Source organism: Saimiri boliviensis, chromosome X (genome assembly GCF_048565385.1).
Source record: "Saimiri boliviensis isolate mSaiBol1 chromosome X, mSaiBol1.pri, whole genome shotgun sequence".
NCBI classification, from domain to species: Eukaryota; Metazoa; Chordata; class Mammalia; order Primates; family Cebidae; genus Saimiri; species Saimiri boliviensis.
This window is the reverse complement of record NC_133470.1, coordinates 112,548,123-112,563,144: the sequence shown is the minus strand read 5'-3', so window position 1 is coordinate 112,563,144 and position 15,022 is coordinate 112,548,123. Positions and strand designations below refer to the sequence as shown.

At 38.8% G+C, this 15,022-nt stretch overlaps 1 protein-coding gene across 10 annotated transcripts in view; it reads right to left on the bottom strand.

The window, feature by feature from the left end:
* The window catches only part of THOC2 (THO complex subunit 2), a 135,549-nt gene that overhangs the window by 53,787 nt on the left and 66,740 nt on the right, over positions 1 to 15,022 (bottom strand). For all 10 annotated transcript variants that reach the window (XR_012515618.1, XM_074391604.1, XM_074391603.1 and 7 more), the window contains exons 11-12: positions 13,736 to 13,908; positions 11,961 to 12,156 (exon numbers count right to left, since the gene is read on the bottom strand). Coding sequence is in view for 9 of the 10 variants with exons in the window: in XM_074391604.1 (XP_074247705.1) it covers positions 11,961 to 12,156; positions 13,736 to 13,908 (369 nt within the window). In the remaining variant the exon portion in view is untranslated. The remainder of the gene's footprint in view (positions 1 to 11,960; positions 12,157 to 13,735; positions 13,909 to 15,022) is intronic.

Here is a 15,022-nt window from a genome sequence, read left to right as displayed (position 1 = left end):
GGCACATTCAGCAGACTTAAACGTTCCTGCCTGCCAGCTCTGAAGGGAGCAGCACATCTCCCAGCATGGCACTCAAGCTCTACTAAGGGACAGAATGCCTCTTCAAGTGGGTCTCTGATCCCCATACCTCCTGACCAGGAGACACTCCCAGCAGGAGTTGACAGACACCTCATACAGGAGAGCTCTGGCTGGCATCGGGCGGTGTCCTTCTGAACAAAGCTTCCAGAAGAAGGAACAGGCAGCAATCTTTGCTGTTCTGTAGCCTCCACTGGTGATACCCAGGCTAACAGGGTCTGGAGCGAACCTCCAGAAAACTCCTGCAGACCTGCAGCAGAGGGGCCTGTTAGAAGGAAACTAACAAACAGAAAGGAATAGCATCAATATCAACAAAAAGACGTCCACACAAAAACCCCATTTGAAGGCCAACAACATCAAAGACCAAAGGTAGATAAATCCACGAAGATAGGAAAAACCAGCCCAAAAAAGGCTGAAAAATTCCAAAAACCAGAATGCCTCTTCTACTCCAAAGAATCACAACTCCATGCCAGCAAGAAAACAAAACTGCACAGAGAATGAGTTTCACAAATTGACAGAAGTAGGCTTCAGAAGGTGGGTAATAACAAACTCCTCCAAGCTAAAGCAGCATGTTCTAACCCAATGCAAGGAAGCAAAGAACCTTGAAAAAAGGTAAAACAAATTGCTAAATAGAATAATCAGTTTAGAGAAGAACATAAATGACCTGATTGAGCTGAAAAACACAGCACAAGAACTTTGTGAAGCATACACAAGTATCAACAGCCAAATCCATCAAGCAGAAGAAAGGGTATCAGAGATTGAAGATCAACATAATGAAATATAGCATAAGGACAAGACTACAGAAAAAAGAATGAAAAGGAACAAATAAGCCCTCCAAAAATATGGGACTACGTGAAAAGACCAAATCCGCATTTGATTGATGTACCTGAAAGTGATAAGGAGAATGGAACCAAGTTGGAAAACACTCTGCAGGATATTATCCAGGAGAACTTCCCCAACCTAGTTAAGACCGGCCAACATTCAAATTAAGGAAATATAGAGAACACCTAAGATACTCCTTGAGAAGAGCAACCCCAAGACACACAATTATCAGATAAACCAAGGTTGGAATGCAAAAAAAATTGTTAAGGGCAGCCAGAGAGAAAGGTCAAGTTACCCACAAAGGGAAGCTCATCAGACTAACAGTGGATCTCTGTGCAGAAACCTTACAAGCCAGAGGAGAATGAGGCCAATATTCAACATTCTTAAAGAATTTTCAAACCAGAATTTAATATCCTGACAAACTAAGCTTCGTAAGTGAAAGAAAAATAAAATTCTTTACAGACAAGCAAATGCTGAGAGATTCTGTCACCACCAGGTCTGCCTTACAAGAGCACCTGAAGGAAGCATTAAACATGGAAAGCAAAACTCGGAACCAGATTTTGTCACCACCAGGTCTACCTTACAAGAGCGCCTGAAGGAAGCACTAAATATGGAAAGCAAAACCCAGAACCAGCCACTGTAAAAAACATACCAAATTGTAAAGGCCATTTACACTATGAAGAAACTGCACCAACTAACAAGCAAAATAACCAGCTAGCATCATAATGACAGGATCAAATTCACACGTAATGATATTAACCTTAAATGTAAATGGGATAAATGTGCCAATTAAGAGACACAGACTGGCAAACTGGATAACTAGTCAAGACCCATCAGTATGCCGTATAAAGGAGACCCATCTCATGTGCCAAGACACACATGAAGGAAGATTTACCACGCACATGGAAAGCAAAAAAAGCAGGAGTTAAAATCCTAGTCTCTGATAAAACAGACTTTAAACCAACAAAGATCAAAAAGCAAAGAAGGGCATTACATAACGGTAAAAAGGTCAATGCAACAAGAAGAGCTAACTATAAACATATATGTACCCAATACAGAAGCATCCAGACTCATAAAGCAAGTTCTTAGAGACCTACAAGGAGACTTAGACTCCCACACAATAATAGCAGGAGACTTTAATACCCCACGGTCAGTATCACACAAATGAACAAGACAGAAAACTAACAAGGATATTCAGGACTTGAACTCAGCTCTGGACAAAGCACACCTAATAGATAACTACAGAACTCTCCAAGCCAAATCAACAGAATATACATTCTTCTCCACACCACATCACACTTATTCTAAAATCGACCACATAATTGGGAGTAAAACACTCCTGAGCAAATGTAAAAGAACGAAAATCGTAACAGACAGTCTCTCAGACCACAGTGCAATCAAATTAGAGCTCAGGATTAAGAAACTCACTCAAAACCGCACAACCACATGGAAAGTGAATAACCTGCTCCTGAATGACTACTGGATAAATAATGAAATTAAGGCAGAAATATGTAAGTTATTTGACACCAATGAGAACAAAGACGCAATGTACCAGAATCTCTGGGACACAGCTAAAGCAGTGTTTAGAGGGAAATTTATAGCACTAAATGCCCACAGGAGAAAGCAGGAAAGATCTAAAATCAGTACCCTAACATCACAATGAAAAGAACTAGAGAAGCAAGAGCAAACAAATCCAAAAGCTGGCAGAAGACAAGAAACAACTAAGATCAGAGCAGAACTGAAAGAGATAGAGACATGAAAAACCCTTCAAAAAAAAAAAAAAATCAATGAATCCAATAGTAGCTGGTTTTTTGAAAAGATCAACAAAATAAATAGACCGCCAGCCAGTCAAAGAAGAAAAGAGAGAAGAATCAAATAGATGCAATAAAAAATGATAAAGGGGATATCACCACCGATCCCACAGAAATACAAACTACCATCAGAGAATACAATAAACACCTCTACACAAATAATCTAGAAGAAATGGATAAATTACTGGACACATACAAACTCCCAAGACTAACCAAGGAAGATGTCGAATCCCTGAATAGACCAATAACAAGTTCTGAAATTGAGGCAGTAATTAATAGCCCACCAATCAAACAAAGCCAAGGATCAGATGGATTCACAGCCGAATTCGACCAGAGGTAAAAAGAAGAGCTGGTAACATTCCTTCTGAAACTATTCCAAACAAAAGAAAAAGAGGGACTCTTCCCAAACTCATTTTATGAGGCCATGATCATCCTGGTACCAAAACCTGGCAGAGACACAACAAAAAAAGAAAATTTCACACCAATGTCCCTGATGAACATCGATGTGAAAAAAACTCAGTAAAATACTGGCAAACCAAATCCAGCAGCACATCAAAAAGCTTATCACCCAAGATCAAGTCGGCTTCATCCCTGGGATGCAAGACTGGTTCAACATATGCAAATCAATAAAAATAATCCACCACATAAACAGAACCAATGGCAAAAAAACAAATGATTATCTCAACAGATGCAAGAAAGGCCTTTGAAAGAATTCAACACCCCTTCATGCTAAAAACTCTCAATAAACTAGGTATTGATGGAACATCTCACAAAATAACGAGACGCATTTATGACAAACCCATAGCCAATATCATACTGCATGGGCAAAAGCTGGAAGCATTCCCTTTGAAAACTGGTACAAGACAAGGATGCCCTCTCTCACCACTCCTCTTTAACATAGTATTGGAAGTTTGGGCCAGGGCAATCAGGCAAGAGAAAGATATAATGGGTATTCAAACAGGAAGAAAGAAAGTCAAATTGTCTCTGTTTGCAGATGACACGATTGTATATTTAGAAAACCCCATCGTCTTAGCCCAAAATCTCCATAAGCTAATAAGCAACTTCAGCAAAGTCTCAGGATACACAATCAATGTGCAAAAATCACAAGCATTCTCATTCATCAATAATAGACAAACAGAGAGCCAAATCATGAGTGAATTCCTATTCACAACTGCTACAAAGAGAATAAAATACTTAGGAATACAACTTACAAGGGATGTGAAGGGCCTCTTCAAGGAGAACTGCAAACCACTGCTCAAGGAAACAAGGAAGGACAAAAACAAATAGAAAAACATTCCATGCTCATGGATAGGAAGAATCAGTACCATGAAAATGGCCACAATGCCCAAAGTAACTTATAGATTTGGACCAGGCGCGGTGGCTCAAGCCTGTAATCCCAGCACTTTGGGACGTCAAGGCGGGTGGATCACGAGGTCAAGAGATCGAGACCATCCTGGTCAACATGGTGACACCCCGTCTCTACTAAAAATACAAAAAATTAGCTGGGCATGGTGGCACGTGCCTGTGATCCCAGCTACTCAGGAGGCTGAGGCAGGAGAATTGCCTGAACCCAGGAGGCGGAGGTTGCGGTGAGCCGAGATCGCGCCATTGCACTCCAGCCTGGGTAACAAGAGCGAAACTCCGTCTCAAAAAAAAAAAAAAAATTACCTGGGCATGGTGGCGCATGCCTACAGTCCCAGCTACTAGGGAAGCTGAAGCAGGAGAACCACTTGAACTGGGGGTAAGGGGGCGGGCAGAGGTTGTACTGAGCCAAGATCATACCATTACACTCCAGCCTGGGTGACAAGAGCAAAACTCCACCTCAAGAAAAGGTAATGGGGAAATATAAGCAGAGATATGGAAATTTCAAGAAAGAAAAAGAAACCTACAGATCAAAAACACAGTAACAGAATATAGAACACCTGTGATGGGCTTATTAGGAGACAACGCAGCTGAGAAAAAATTTCTGAGCTTGAGGATATCCTCCAAAGAAGCCTGCAAAACTGAAAAGCAAAGAGAAAAAGGGCTGGAAAAAGGCAGAACAGAATATCCAAGAACCACAGGACAACTACAAAACTGTAACATACGCATAATGGAAATACCAGAAGGAGGAAGGAAGAGAAGAAATATTTGAAGCACTGATGACAGAATTTCTGCAAACTAGTATCGGGCACCAAACCACAGATGCAGGAAACTCAGAGAATATCGAGTTACACAGAGGTAATAAATAAAAAAACAAACCAAACAAGCAAAAAAAAAAAAAAAAAAAAAAAAAAAAAAAAACTACTACACCTAGACATATCATGTTACAACTACAGAAAATCAAAGATAAAGAAAAAATCGTAAAAGAAGCTGGATGGGGCCGGGCGCGGTGGCTCAAGCCTGTAATCCCAGCACTTTGGGAGGCCGAGGCGGGTGGATCACGAGGTCGAGAGATCGAGACCATCCTGGTCAACATGGTGAAACCCCGTCTCTACTAAAAATACAAAAAAAAAAAAAAAAAAATCAGCTGGGCATGGTGGCGTGTGCCTGTAATCCCAGCTACTGAGGAGGCTGAGGCAGGAGAATTGCCTGAACCCAGGAGGCGGAGGTTGCGGTGAGCCGAGATCGCGCCATTGCACTCCAGCCTGGGTAACAAGAGCGAAACTCCGTCTCAAAAAAAAAAAAAAAAGAAGCTGGATGGGGAAGAACATCTTGCCTATAGAGAAGCAAGGCTAAGAATTACAACAGATTTCTTCTCAGAAACTATGCAAGCAAGAGTGGAGTGAAATATTTAAAGCGTTGAGTAAAATAAATAATCAAGAATTCTGGACCCTGTGAAATTAGACTTTAAATGTAAAGGAGAAATACTTTCTCAAACAAAAACTGAGGTAATTTGTTGCCAGTAGACCTGCCTTGCAAGAAATACTAAGTTCTTTAGAGAGAAAGAAAATGATATAGGTCAGAAACTTGGATATATCTAAACAAACAAAAAAAGAAACATTGAAATAGGATTAAGTGAAGGTAAAATAAGAACGTTTATTTTTCTTATTAACTAATATAATTTTAAAAAGTTTGTTCAAAATAACAATAGCAACAATGTATTTGTGAGAGAGTGTGTGTGACTGTGTGTGTGTATAAGCAAATGAATGACTTCAGTGATAAGAGTCAGGAGGAAAGAATTAGGATTATGCTGTTACTGTAAGGTACTCACTCTACCCATGAAGCAATATAGTATGTTTGAAAGTGGACATGGATCGACGTGAATGTACATTGCAAACTGGGATAATCATTAAAAAACTTAACCAAAAAAGGCCAAAAAGGGCACGTAAAGAATGGAAGACAAAAACAGGAACACAAGACAGGGCAAAAACCAGAAAAGAGTAAGAAAAATGGTAGATATTAATATTAATCCAAATATATCAATAATCACTTTGAACACTGATAGTCTAAATATATCAATTAAAACACACAGATTGTCAGAGTAAATTAAAAAACCTAAGTCCACACAAAAACTTGTACACAGATGCTTAGAGCAGCTTTATTCTTGATTGCCAAAACTTGGAAGTAACCAACATGTCCTTCAGTAGGTAAATGGATAAACTGTGGTATATCCAGGCAATGAAATATTATTCTGTCCTAAAAAGAAATGAGCTATCAAGCCATGAAAAGACAAACAGGAAACCTAAATGTGTATAATTTTACTAAGCGAAAGAAAACAATCTTATAAGTCTACATACTGTATGATTCCAACTATATGCCTTTCTGGAAAAGGCAAAGCCATGTAGATAATAAAAAGCTCAGTGGTTGCCAGGGGTTGTGGGATAAATGAGCAGGAGGAATTTTTAGGGCAGTGATAATATTCTACACATTTGTCGAGATCCCTAGTATGTACAATACAAAGCGAATCCTGATGTAAACTACTGACTTTGGGTGATGTGTCAGTGTAGATTCATCCCTTGTAACAAATGTACCACTCTGGTGGGAGATGTTGATTACCAAGGATGCTATACACATATGGGGACAGTGGGTATATGGTAAATCTCTGTACCTTCCTCTGGATTTTGCTGTGAACCTAAAACCATTTAAAAAATAAAGTCTAGCCAGGCGTGGTGGCTGACGGCTGTAATCCCAGCACTTTGGGAGGCCAAGGCAAGTGAATCATGAGGTAAGGAGTTCGAGACCAGCCCAGTAAACATGGTAAAACCCCATTTCTATGACAAATACAAAAATTGATTGGGTTGGGTGGCATGTGCCTGTAGTCCCAGCCACTCAGGAGGCTGAGGCAGGAGAATCGCTTGAATCCGGGAGGCAGAGGTTGCAGTGAGCCGAGATCACGCCTCTGCACTCCAGCCTGGTGACAGAGCAAGACTCCATCTCAAAAAAAGTAAATAAGTCTAAAAAAAATGTATAGGTGCTATCAAAAACATATGTCAAGTGAGCATGTTAGTGGTCTACAATTAGAGAAAATGTTATTATAGCAAAATGTATCCTTTCATATGAGACAATTCTAGAGCCACCACACTCGTCCACCTCTTAAACCTAGAACAAGAATCCTCAAAGTTTGGTCTTTGGGCAGGAACATCAACATCACTAAAGAACTTGTTAGAAATGCAAATTCTAAGGTCCCATCTCAAGACCTACTGAATCAGAAACTCCAAGGATGAGGCCCAATCAATCTATTTTAACAAGTCCTCTGGGTGATTATGATGCATGCTGAAGTTTGCGAATCACTGTACTAGGTGTTAGCCCTACACTACATACCTCAAATTTAAGAAACATATACACATATAATCAGATAAATAAATTACCAATAACTTTAGGGCTGGAAGATTATTCTGTTAAGTGATACCTGGTATAAGTATATAAGCCTCTTTTTAAAAATAAGCATAATTTGTATATAAAAGCAACCCCAAGCTTATAAATGAGATTTGTTAAAAAAAAGTATAACTCTAAATACATTATTTGGAACTAAGGTCATATTCACCCTTTAGAAGCAATCTCACAAATGGACTGCTTTGTAAGACTGCTTGAATTCCAAGATAGACCCCAAAAAAAAGCCTTTTAAACACAGAACAAATGATTTGTCACAGCAAAATCTTTTATGGGTAAAAGCAGATCAAAATTCTAACTCAGATAACTGGAAAGGTTCACTTTTCCATCACAAACCTAGTAATGGAAAAAAGCAAATTTCTTCTTACATTGACCTCTATGGTCAAAATTAACATTTTTCTCTTCCCTTCTGCCCTTCATCTCTGCAAGAATAGACTGGAGTTGATGCAGGAAGCTGGCACAACTAGGGAAGAATGGGTATACAGGATGAATGCAATGGAGAAGGCAAGAGGGGAAATGTGACAGCTCTAGCAAGTGTGTATCTTGGTAACAATGTTGTACGTGGTTATGTACAGGACTTCTGTGAGTTGGAGGTTTGGTCTCCTGCTCACAAGTTTGATATTTGTAACCAAACAAAGAATTTCAGAACAACAGATGTGAACATTAAGATTTTCAACTAAAAAGAGCAGCATTAGGTAGGTGAAAATATGAGGAGAAACAGCCTGTTTTTAGCCTCAAAGCATTCTAACTTCCCACAAGACATATATTAATAACAAAGAAAAAAAAATAGTAACCCTATAGTGGAAAAACCTGGCAGAGATCACCTTAACCAAATGATAAAGTTAACATCACCAGCAATTGAACAAAATGACTTCATGTGCGCCTGATATGATGCACTGGAAAAAATGCAGCCCTTTTGTTTCTTGAGCAGGCACTAGCTAACATGAATCATCCTTTTCAGACAATAAAAATCAAGAGTGAAATATTATTATACTTCCTTTCTAAATTTCTTTAAACTTTTTGTTGGTACAAATATTTGTACGTATTTATGGGACGCATGTGATAATTTGTTATAAGCAATCCCATTCTAGGTATTTATCCAAAGGAAAAGAAATCAGTATATCAAAATGGTACCTGCACTCTCATGTTTACTGCAACACTACTCACAATAACAAAGATAATAGAATCAATCTGTTAAGTGCCCATCAATGGATGAATGAATAAAGAAAAGGTGGTGTATATATACATGATGGAATACTATTCTGCTGCAAAAAAAAGAATAAAATCATATCATTTGTAGCAATGTGGATGGAACTGGAGGTCTTTAAGTGAAACAAGCCAGGCACAGAAAGACAAATATCATATGTTCTCACTCGTGCAAGAGCTAAAAAAGTGGTCTCACGGCCAGGGATGGTGGTTCACACCTGTAATCCTAACATTTTGGGAGGCTGAGACAGGCAGATCACCTGAATCAGGAGTTCAAGACCAGCCTGGCCAACATGGTGAAATCCTGTCTTTACTAAAAATACAAAAATTAGCCAGGCGTGGTGGCAGGCACCTGTAATCCCAGCTACTTGGGAGGCTGAGACAGGAGAATTGCTTGAACCCAGGAGGCACAGATTGCAGCAGGCAGAGATCACACCATTGCACTCCAGCCTGGGCAACAAGAGAGAAACTCCGCCTCAAAAACAAAAAACTGGTCTCATGGAGGGAGAAGACAGAATGACAGATAACAGAAGCTGCGAGTGAGGGGGAATAAACAGAGGTTGGTTAACAGGTACAAATACACAGTTAGATAGAAGGTACGAATTCCAATGTTCAATAGCAGAGTAGGGTAACTACGGTTAACAACAATGTATTGGTATATTTCAAAATAGCTAAAACAGAGGACTTACAATGTTCCCAACATTTAGAAATGATGTACTTCCATTTCACATGTTATTTAATAACAATATAGTAATAAGTAACTACTTAACAGATTTCTTTAGAGTACCTTTACATAATGTAAACTTGTGAGCATTAAAAATAATCTACCTAGGCAGCATAGGGAGACTCTGTCTCTATAAATATTTTAAAAACTAGCCAGGCAGGGCAGCATACGCCTGTGATCCCAGCTACTTGGGCTGCTGAAGTGGGAAGATCACTTCAGTCTAAGAGATCTAGGCTGCAGTGAGCCATGGTGGTGCCACTTACACTCTGGCCTTCATGAGAATGCGACCCTATCTCAAAAACAAAGAAAAAAACCTACCAGCTAAGTATAAAAAGCCAAGTCAAATATTTCAGATGTCAATAAATTAATATACAATAGCTGTTAATATTTCTATACAGTTACTATTGTCTAAAATTAAATTAGGTATAATCACTAAACACTGAAGACACCCTGCATTTGTGCTTATAAAAATGTCTAGATGTTTTTTGGTTGTCATGTTTTACAATTTTAAAGAAACTATGTATAATTCTTTTCAGCTTTAAAACTTTGAGCTGGGCAAAGATTTCTTGTAACATGAAAAGCAAGCTATGAAAGAAAAATACTACTAAATTGAAATTAATCAAATGTTAAAATTTTTTGCTGTCAAAAGATAGTTAACAAAATGAAAAGGCAAATCAGACTAAGAAAAAAATTTCCAAAAATCACGTATCTGATAAGGCTTTGCATCCAGAATATATAAAGAACTCTTAGAACTCATCAATATAAAGACAAATAACCCAACTTAAAAATGGGCAAGAGACATAAACAGACATTTCAGTAAAGATAACTAAAAATGGCAAATAAGCACATGAAAAGATTATCAACTTCCCTAGTCACCGTAACAAAATTAAAAGCTCAATGAAATACCACTACCTACCTACTAGAATGACTAAAACTTAAGAGTGGCAACACCAAGTATTGGTGGTAATGTGGAACAATTAGAAGTCTCACACATTGCTCCTAGGAATGCAAAACGATATAGACAGTTTGGAACAGTTTGGCAATTTCTTATGAAGTTAAATATATAGTTACTCATATGACCCATCAATCCCACTTCTGGGGACACAAAAACACATGCCTCCCAAAAGGCTTGTGCAAGAATATTCAAAGCAGCTTTATAATAGCCTCCAAGTAAAAACAACCCAAATGCCCATCAACTGGTGGCTAGATAAACTCTGGCACATCTATATAACAAAATATTATGCAGCAATAAAGGAACTACTGACACATACAACTTGGACAAAACTCAAAAGCCCAAGTGGAAGAAACTAGGCAGAAAAGAGTATATACCATATGATTCCATTTATTAATTAAGTTGTAGAAAGAGCAAAACTATAGTGATGGAAAGCCTATCAGAGGCTGCCAGGAACACCAGTGGAAGGAGGGAACTTCTTTATCTTAATTGTGGTGGTGAACACACAACTGTATGCATTTGTCAAAACTCATCAAATTGTACGCTTAAAATTGTAGAAGTTTACTGTATTTAAATTATACCTCAAAGCTGATTTTGAAAAAAAAGTATAAACGGTTATGGTTAGGATAGTAACTAGAATGGAGTATAAGAAAGACTCCAGGTTGCTGGTACTATTCTATTTCTTGATTTGGGTAGTGGACACATGGGTGCTTAGCTTGGGGAAAGTCACTGAGCTGTATTTTTCCACATGTATGTTTTATTTCAATGAAAAGCTTACTAAAAAATAAAAAGAAAAGAATGGGTCCTCAACAGTCTGAGGCTGAAAAGACTTCTTACACATAGCAGCAATGACTGAAAACTACAGCCAAGAAAATGACTAGAAGGTAAGCAAAGGAAAAGAATGCTAAGTAACCACTAATTATAAGGGCATTCAAAAAGTAGCCACTTGTCTGAAGTATATTTTCCTATGTGAGTGACTTGACTAATAATCTAGCTAGATTTGGGTTATATTAATATATACAGTTATACACCATTTAATAATGTTTTGGTTGATGATGGACTACATATACAACCAGGGTCATAGAACATTATAATAGAGTTTAAAAATTCCTATTGCCGAGTGATATCACAACTGAACATCTTAGTGCACGGTTTTATGTGTTTAGATATGTTCAGATACACAAATACTTAACAGTGTATTACAACTGCTCACAGTATTCAATACAATAATATTCTGTACCAGTTTGTAGCCTAGGAGTAACAGGCCATACCATATGGCCTAGGTATGTAGTAGGTCACATCATATAGGCTTGTTTAAGTACACTCTATGATGTTTGCACAATGATGAAATCACCTAATGATGCATTTCTCACCTATCATTAAGCAACACTTGACTGTATATGGTTAGGACACATTGGACTTTTCCGCAAACCTCACTCAACATAACCCTTTATTAAATGGGGTTCATTTTTATTTCTAAAGATACTCATAACACAAGTATATTCAGAACATTTTCAATTCAAAATTTGTATCTGTTTGTAACAAAAATCTTACTTACCTCCTTCATAAATGACTTGCCTATGCGCACCACTTTTGCGAATAAAATGGGATCATGAGAAAGGTGGGGACCAAGGTAACAGAACATATTGAACACGTCTCTCCTCAAATCTTCAAAACTCTCAGCTTGTTTTGGTGCCCTCTTGTTTTGCAAAGCATTAACAGGTGAGCCCTTAGCACCTTTAGGAACACCAACTCTATTATAAAAAGTAAAATAAATAAATACATACAAGTATATACACACACATACTAAAATACCTACCATTTTAACACAGTTATCTTAAACAGTGAAATTTTTCTTGCTCATATTTGCTTTCTACATTTCAATTGTGCCTAACTTTATTATACCAGATAATTCTCAACTGGTAGAAACACATAAAAACAACAGTCTCTAATGAAAAAAAAAAAATCAGAGCTCAGAGGAGAATGTTCCAAATTAACTGCTTACTCAGAGAAGTGCAGATTTCACAGAACATTTAACATACACCATCTGACTCTTGTTTTTAAAATTAGCCAATATTGAGAACTTGGATATGGGAATGAGAAACAAGGGATGAACCTAAGATACATCAGGAGATGAAACAGAAAAATATGGATATAACAACACTGATTCAAGTCAACTGACATTTCTCAATCTGGATTCCACAAATAAGAGTATGCAAAAGGTGGTGGGTGGTAGGGAAAGTCAGCTGTGTAATAAAAGAGGGTCACTTTAGGACAGCATACCCAGAGTTCTCACCTGCTTAGCTGGTGTCCCACTGTGGAATCACAGGGGTCACCCTCTAAGAAGCCTGCATGGTCCACAGCCCATGAGGTGACACTGAAGGCAGCAACCAGCAGCTACACAAAAGTCACAAGGCTGAAGCTTTTGAGGCAGGCTCTCATCTATGGGGCTGTAGCCAGAGCTGCTGTCAATAGTGCTCCTAAGGCCGGGCGCGGTGGCTCAAGCCTGTAATCCCAGCACTTTGGGAGGCCGAGGCGGGTGGATCACGAGGTTAAGAGATCGAGACCATCCTGGTCAACATGGTGAAACCCCGTCTCTACTAAAGGTGCAAAAAATTAGCTGGGCATGGTGGCGCGTGCCTGTAATCCCAGCTACTCAGGAGGCTGAGGCAGGAGAATTGCCTGAACCCAGGAGGTGGAGGTTGCGGTGAGCCGAGATCGCACCATTGCACTCCAGCCTAGGTAACAAGAGCGAAACTCTGTCTCAAAAAAAAAAAAAAAAAAAAAAATAGTGCTCCTAAGTACCCAGTAAGTAGGCAGAAAGCTAAAGGACTAGACAACACAATAACTGGGGATGGTAAGGGAGGCTGCACTAGTAATTTCTGGAACAGCAGCCTATATGCCAGGAAAGATGAGAGAATCAGAGAAGCAATGTCCTCACTCAGAGCCACTCAGCCAGGATAGAGAAAAATTATACTAAGAAAAAAACCTCAGGAATTCTTTGCCCCTCCCACCTACTGAGAGGAGGAAAAGTCAAAACCAGAAGATTGGAGTTGCAACTCTCAAAGGAACTAACCCAACCTAGAAGTCTAACCTATAGTTTTTAGACTACACAGCAGCACAAATTCTAAAACCCCTGGTCTAGACGTTAGAAGACAAGTCGCTGATTTATATGCATTAGACTGATACATTCTGTGAACAGGTCTTATCTTTTGATAAAAGGTACTAAAATACAGGCTTGGTTTGAGGAGATAAGATCAATACACATATAGATTCTGTTGTAGTCCCAAACTATTTCTACCTCAATGATTAGTAAAGTATACAGTCACATACCTTCGGTAGAGAGGTTCAATAGTTATGTGAATGAGCTTGCAAATAGCAAGTGCTATTAGCTTATGTGAAGCTGCATAGTATGGAGGCATCTGATCCATAATGTTCTGTGCATGTTGCCAGTCACCGATCTTTAATAAGGCTTCCAACAAGCCAAGTTTTTGGTTATCAGGTGGCTAAAAATGAATAGTCAAAACTAAGATACACAGGATACAGACATTAAGAAATCTTAATACTTTTTCACTTAAAAAATTGAGCTAAGCAACACGTCAAAAAAAAAATTGCTATTCATGGGAAATTGAACAGTATTTTCCTGAAAGTACAATCAAAATTTTTAGCTATTGAAAAAACATCAAGGCCAGACGCATTGGCTCACACCTATAGTCTCAGCAACTTGAGAGGCCGAGGTGGGCAGATCACTTGAACTAGGAAGTTTGAGACAAGCCTGGGCAACACGGCGAAACCCCATCTCTACAAAAAAATACAAAAATCAGCCAGGCATAGTGGCACGTGCCTATAGTTCCAGCTACTCAGGAGGCTAAGGCGGGAGAATCACTTGAGCCCAGGAGGTAGAAGGCTGCAATGAGCTGTAATTACGCTACTGCACTCCAGCCCAAGTTACAAAGTGAGACCCTGTCTCAAAAGTAATAATAATTTAAAAAAAAAAGAGAGAAAAAAACCAAGATCTGCTTTTTCCCTTAGCATACACAGGCATTACAGTTTACAGACTTGGAATTAAGTTCTACTTAATGTTATGACATGCCACAGGAAACCAGAATTCATCATCTTTGAGAATCCCTTTAGGATCTGAGGGCCACTAATACAAAAAGGATAAAGTCAATACATCTTGTGATTTTACTTAGAAAACATTTTGAAATTTATACAAGAAAAAATATGACAGCTTCTCTTAAAAAGGTACCATTCAGATTAAAAATAAAATCACTGTAGCAAATGATGCAGAAATGAGGTTTCAGCAAAATGAAAACTAAGAAATTATTCTTCCATAATTGACTATTTAGAAGTTAAATTTCGTAATTCAGGCCGGGCGCGGTGGCTCAAGCCTGTAATCCCAGCACTTTGGGAGGCCGAGGCGGGTGGATCATGAGGTCGAGAGATCGAGACCATCCTGGTCAACATGTGAAACCCCATCTCTACTAAAAATACAAAAAAACTAGCTGGGCGTGGTGGCGCGTGCCTGTAATCCCAGCTACTCAGGAGGCTGAGGCAGGAGAATTGCCTGAGCCCAGGAGGCGGAGGTTGCGGTGAGCCGAGATCACGCCATTGCACTCC